At 39.9% G+C, this 6,792-nt stretch overlaps 1 protein-coding gene across 1 annotated transcript in view; it reads left to right on the top strand.

The window, feature by feature from the left end:
* LOC104076844 (potassium voltage-gated channel subfamily C member 2-like) overlaps positions 1-1,992 on the top strand; it is a gene marked incomplete at its 5' end in the record, with an annotated part of 10,113 nt that extends 8,121 nt beyond the window's left edge. The window contains one exon of the mRNA XM_009577855.1: positions 1,310-1,992. Within this exon, the coding sequence (XP_009576150.1) occupies positions 1,310-1,419 (110 nt within the window). The remainder of the gene's footprint in view (positions 1-1,309) is intronic.
* Positions 1,993-6,792: the final 4,800 nt, after the last annotated feature.

Below are 6,792 nucleotides of genomic sequence, written 5' to 3'. Positions count from 1 at the left end.
CTGAAATGAAAGCACTGATAAACTGGTCTGCATGTGGGATTGTTTTTCTTTGTTTAACCTTTTCCTTTATTTTTTAACGATCTACTTGTTTATAAATGGCTTTATTTTGTGATTAACTTACTTCGGTACTGGATTGCTGTATCAGAGTTCTGAATGTCTCCGGTTGTTTGCACACAGATAACTGCAAAGAGGTTGTCATTACTGGTTACACGCAAGCAGAAGCCAGATCTCTTTCTTAATGGCTTGGGGAAGGCACAAAACATGCAAGAAAGGTAAACGCCATCCAGACTTGCAATTTTAAGCTAGCAAGTGCTGCTTGGTACTGTAGTCATTTCTCTACTCCAGGGTTCTTCAACATTTTCAGAGGCTGAGTACCAAGTAAAATTGAGAAGATTATTGGGGGCTTTTTTGTACCACTGTAAGAGGGTAGTAGTTCTCAAGTTGGGTTTTTGACCAGCCTTATACCTCTGGCTCATGAGCGTCAAAACTTTCTTCAGTCAATGTTTTTTGAGGTGCTTTGTCCTATATGTTGTTTGTCTGTCTGTTTTGCAACCTGTCTACTGTATTCTCCATCTGTCTCCATAAAGCACAGAAATACTGTTAAAATGCTCCCCTCTTTTAAGGTTAACTAAGGACATTTTTCTCCTTTTCTCTTTTTTTCATATGGACTATACTTATGTGTATAGATACAAATATATATATTTTTCAAATGCAAGTTAGTATCGCCTAGACTAACTCACGTGAGCACTCTGAAGATTTTTTGGGTGGGATTTAGTAGCGGCTTTACAGTACTGACCGGTTGCCTATTGCATCAATCTTCCTCCTAGCAACCAGCATTCATTACAGTTTTGAAACTGTATCTCCTCTAGTGGCTTTTTCATTCAATATTAACCTTTGTTTATGCAACAGGACAAATGCAATGGCAGATTTGATGTTCTGGGCTGGTGAGGAAAAATTACCCTAAACCATAGAGTTTTAGAACTACATGGGGAAGACCGTAACAACCCAAATCTTAACAGATCCTTGAGATTGTTGAATAATCCCTGATTGTCATGTTTTATTTTTTGTTAGGAAAAGAAATATAACTTATTGTTGACCATGTAACATGTTCTTCTGTATATAGCCTAGCCCAATAGCATGACCTGCATGTCAGAATTCTTGTACAATAATGTATTTATCAAAGTATACATTTCTGATATTTAGAGATGTACATTGATTTAGTTTTGGTAGGATATTGTCGATAGAGAGATAATTGCTTTTAGCAAAGGAATTAATATAATATCTGGTGCTGCTGTTATATTAACTACAGTGTTGTACAGAATTTATCATGGATTTTTGACTGCTGAAAAAGGGACAGTGGAATTTAGCCATACCAAGGACTGTACTGGAAAGAGACTGCTGCTGCTGAATGGGCCCTGATAAACAACTCACGCCTTGAGGAGGTCACTGAGACTTTACATGCGAAGTAGAGCTTGTTAAAGAAGATTAAAGACTGCTCATAATTACTGCTACTGGAGGAAGGGGTGACTAGTCACTGTTGATGAGTCAGCTGTAAATAAAACGTGTGTGCATGGAATATCAGTTTTTATCTATATCAAGGAAAGCTGAATTCAAGTCATCATTGCTAAGGCTCCATGCAAAGATCCACACCCCTGTGTGTATTCTTCCTGGTTCCTGCAGTAAGTTGTGCTGTGGATCATACAAAGACACACGCTTAATAACAATAGTGATGTAAACTACATCTGTCTTGACTTCTGTCATAATAATGGTGTATTTTGCAACGGTCACAAATATGAACAGAGTAGGTTTGCATAAGTCCTTGCTTTCTCAGTTTGCCATGACCTATATTTGTATGAATTCTAGTGTACATGCCAAGTCTTAAGTTTACTTTTCACTTTGATAACAGAAATGTGACTGCAGACAAACATCACCGACTTTGTTCACAGCACACAGTCTTCTTGCATTGTTACCTCAAACTATAAGTATTATGAGAAATAAAATTCTGGCAGCAAGACTATTTTGTTTTTTTTTTTTTTTTAATTCAAAGTGTTGCAAACCCAACATCAATAAGTATAAAAGATGTATTAAAATTATATCCTACAAATGTATATTTTACATAAAAAAGATATTCTTTGATCAGTTACTTTCTGTGATTTTTGTGGTAAATGGATCTAGCCTATTCTATGTTTATAAGGCATTGTAGTGCTACGATGTGGTAATTATGTTCTCTCCATCCCCTTCAGTGGGAAATTCTCCAGAATCTGTTTTGTCACCCTGGTGTCCCAATTGTAGGGACCTGTCCCAGTTGTGAAACTCTGTATCGTGGAACTTCTGTGAACATGTCAAGGTGCATGCACAATCCTGGTGGAAACCAGTGGAAATGTAATACCTGAATTGGAGAATAAAAGGCAAAAGACCTGGGGAGGAATTTGGAACATATCTTCTGAAGTGGCTCATGCGCTTTCTTTAGCTGCACCGGTCCCCTGCCTGCCACTCGCCATCCCAATTCTCAAACCAGTTTCCTGGGGTACATGAGGAGCTAATTCAAAAACTAGCATGAGCTGGCTTCTAAAACAATTTAAAATCTTCCTTCTTGTTAATGACCCCACGCCTCCTGTGGAAGTTGCAATTGGGCTAGATATTATGAGACTCAAGGCGGTTTTATTGCACCCCGGTGTGAAGTAAACCTAAAAAGGAGGTGATAAATGGTTGCTTAAAACTCCTAATCCAATACTATTTGCGGCAACCAGTGAAATCCCAGGATACACGAGCAGTGTCTGAGAAGGGTGAGGGAGCTAGCACAGCTGTACACTGATCCGAGAGGCTGTTACCACAGTATTTTGGAAAAGGTGCTGGAATGTAAGAAAGATTCCAGAAAACAGGATCAAGAGGCGTTCAAGTTTTGGAAAATGTGTTATAGTGACATACCACAAAAGCTTAATGTGCTGAGTTTGCCCAAAGATTAGAAGTTGTCTGTACTGTGACCTGTGAGCAGTACCCACATGAAGAAGAGGTGTAGTGGTTAGCCAGGACAAGGCTCACAGCCAGCTCCAGTCACGCAGGTCTGATGCAAGCACCCAGAGAGGGGTGTCTGGCTTTCCTCAGTGCTACACGGGGACAGCGAGGAGCCCCAGGTGGGATGCAGACAAGATGGTGCATTGTGTTGGGCAAGACTGTAGAAAACACTGACGGCCAGATGGTGTCTGACATCTTTTACTGTCTCTGGATGGTAAGGAGCTTAAGTCTGGATGGACCTCCAGTGACACAGGACCTTGAGTCCAGAGTATCCTGACTGCAGCTACTTATTTTTTGCCTAGAGAACCAAGCCCATGTCTAAATGCTTTCTTTTAAAACACACCTGGAGGACAAGCTGATGGTGAGTCCATTAACTATTTTTGTGTCTTGGGACTGCAACCCAAATCTGTCTAAGAGGAAGAGTTGGCTTAAGGACCAGCCCTCAAAGACTAGCCCCCTCTGGTTCTTCCCCTGGTTCTGGCCCCAAGAAGGGGTGAAAGTGCATTTTCATGGGAGGTAGGCCATCAAGGTTTAACTTTCTCAGACTGAGGAAGGCTTTGAACCTAGACTTCGCTCTTCAGGGTAATGCGGTTCTTATGTCTCAGATACTATGTACATTTACATTCATTTCCTCTTTTGGCCATCCTTTAAAAATAAGTAGGTACAATGATCTTTTGTAAAGGGGGTCCTCACAGTGCGATGTGCTTATGCAGAGCAGATCTATCCGAGCCCCCAGAGGCCTTCAGCCCTGCAGAAGCAAAACTGCACCTGGAGGAAGGAGTTTTGGGTCAAGCAGGAAGATGCTGTGTGAATGTGGGTGTCCTGGGGATCAAACACTCACCACGAGGTGGTTGTGGGCATTTCTGGGCCTGCTTTAAGAGTCCAAAAACTTATTTAATCCTTGTATAAGTAAGACTTGAGGGTTAGAAATCAAAACTAGCTAGAGTTAAACAAGCAATGAGTTTAGAAGCAATGCATCCATTAAGACAATTTACCAAAGGCTGTTGCCTGTTCACCTTTTAAAGTTGTAAAGTCAAAATGTCAAAAATGAGCATCTTTTTGAAAGATAAACTAGTGCAGGTTGGTGCAGAGGTCAAAAGCTGTGACGTACTGTGGAGATGAGCAGATTATGGGACCTTCGGACTTTGAACGCAGTTATTGTTCTTATGGGGCCTTATTCAGCACTGAGAAAACGTTGCTGTTCCAGCGAATTTTGAGACGCTGTATTATAAGTGTTACAGGTGTGTACTGTAAACTGGTGCCAGAATCACTAAGAAGCATGCAGCTAATGATAATTAGTATAATGCTGTATGTCAGGGGGCTTTTTCATGTGTGAAACAATTATTGTTCCTAAAAAAAGGTCTGGATTAAATTAAAACTGTTAAAAGAGAAGGAAATTTAAGGAAGCCTCTATTCAGATGGGTTATTGAAAACTAGAGGGGGAAGGGACCAGTCGGACATGAGCAAACTTGCCAGCATATTTAATGTGAAGATATGAATTTTAAAAGTCATGAATGAATTAACTATATGAAAGAGGAGGGCATTTTATCATCAGAATAAATCATGCATAAGTCAGATAAAGGAAATTGGAACGGAAAACTGCTACTAGAAAGAGAAAATGAATATATTAATATGCTGTATTACAAGCAGTGGCTTGAACGATTCCATAATAGAGCCTTTGAATACTAACTGAGTGAGAAGAAATTACAAAAAAAGCAAAGGTTTCTATCAGGTTAAAGTTATCAGAAATATTAATATTTTTATAGTACATTATTTTTCCCTTGGAAATACTTGTTATTTATTTAATTTCTAAAGATACAAGTTATTTAAAAAAAGGTGGTTTTTTGAAGTCGAGAGTTAGCTCATGAGCAAATTCTGAGATGTTAGTGTTGGATGTTGGGTACCTAGCTGGTGTGCCATTACCAGCGTTTCCCCCCTACTTAACTGAATATCCCTGGGACGTGTTGAAATTGCAGATGTGTCTGATTCCTGGCCCCAGAGACGGGGATCTGTCATACGCCGGCTCTGTGGGAACACGGGGGTGCGCTCCAGCCAGGTGTGAGCGGTGCAGAGCTCCCGGCTCTGCGGCACAGCCTGTGGAAGCAACCCAAGCCGTGGTCTACATGCAGCTTCTCATTGCCTTCTGGCAAAATATGCATGCTTCCCCCACCCTCTGCAACCTCCTCCCCAAAACCCAGCCTTCTGTCACTTGCATTTTTTTCTCATGAGCATGTTGATGAACAGCTGACAGATTTCAGATTCGTACTTTCACAGCTTCGCATTCACAGATGGCAATATTCTAGCATATTTAAAAAAAAGAAATTGGAGGTGGACACTTTTTGAAAATTTGGCAGCAAAATGTTATGCATGTCATTTGACATCTCCTGTGTTGTTTGCAGGTGGAAGGCTGGAGATCAGGTTAAAACCAGGGCCACAGCTACGCTATACTGAAACTTTCAGGATGTGTTCATTTTATATTCTGTATCTGGTTAGAGCATTGCTGCATTTTACTATGAAGCTCTCAGTTTTCTTCCCAAATGGGATTTGCAGATAAGATGCTAGGGCAAGTCAGAGAGTATTATTTCAAGTTAAATGTTTTCTCTATAGAATGGTTGTGACTACTATAGGACTGTAAACATGAATTGTAATATGAAGAAAAATATATTGATTGGGAAATACTGCGGCTGTAATAGATGGCGGTAATCCATTTTTATCTTGCAGAATGGTATAGGCAGCCTTTCTTTAAAACATGGAAAGCAGACGATTTCGTGTCGGCCTCCTCAGAGCAGCGCTAGACCTGCATGAGATAATGAACTACCAAAAGAAGAAAGTGGAAGTTGTTTCCCTTGACCTTAAGATAGCTTATCTGCAAAAGCAGCAAGATCAGACTTATTTAAGAAGCTTGGCCTTTGCAGTGAAGCAATACAAAACTCCATCAATCTGAAGAATAGTAAACCGTAGCCACGTTATCCTATTAGGCTGATGCTAAATATAGAATGGATTTTCAGTTTCTTACAGGGATTTCCTTACTTTGTGACTAAATGCAGCACCAGGGTTTTATGAAAATCTTATTTTCTTCATGCCTATGAATGTTTTTGGTACAATGCAGTGTTTGGCACTCTGAAAATCTTAAAATGATGCCATTGTTTAGTAGTACTTTTTGCATTTTGCCAGCATGAAAAATCAGGTTTCTTCTGAACTGGAACACGGGAAAGGGGGGTAGAGGGAGCACGGAAGGACATGGTTTTCTTGAACTCTTACAGAATCTGCCGCATGTAACTGTGACCACACAGAAATAAAAATGCGCAGCTTTCCCTGTGTCAGTGTCTTGACATTGACTGTAACTTTTCCAGTTCTGAAACTCCTCTTCTTAGTTTTGGTTGGAAATCATGGCAACAAAATCTATTTAGTTACTGCTCTTTGTAACCTCTACTTAACCCTTGATAAGTTTGATTTAAATCTCTGAATAATGGAGCAATTATAAAGCTTAACAGCACTAGGACTGAGCTCAGACAAGAACTTATGCACAAACTTAATAGGTCTATCTGTAATTATTGAAGAGTTTTCTCAGTACAGGACATTATCTGAACAAGTTCCCAGTGTGAAATGTCCTCACTGAAATAAACAGCAAAACCATCCTTGGCTTACTTAAGCAAGACTAGGTCTTGGGAAGCAACTGATTTATGTCATGAACATTTCCAGGACATTTATCACCAACATCTTAGTAGTCATACATATTTCAGCTGAAATGGTGATAATGATGATAATAATAATAAT

This window comes from Fulmarus glacialis, unplaced genomic scaffold (assembly GCF_000690835.1).
Source record: "Fulmarus glacialis isolate BGI_N327 unplaced genomic scaffold, ASM69083v1 scaffold11005, whole genome shotgun sequence".
Taxonomy (NCBI): Eukaryota; Metazoa; Chordata; class Aves; order Procellariiformes; family Procellariidae; genus Fulmarus; species Fulmarus glacialis.
The sequence above is the reverse complement of the archived record's forward strand: the minus strand, read 5'-3'. Positions and strand labels throughout refer to the sequence as shown.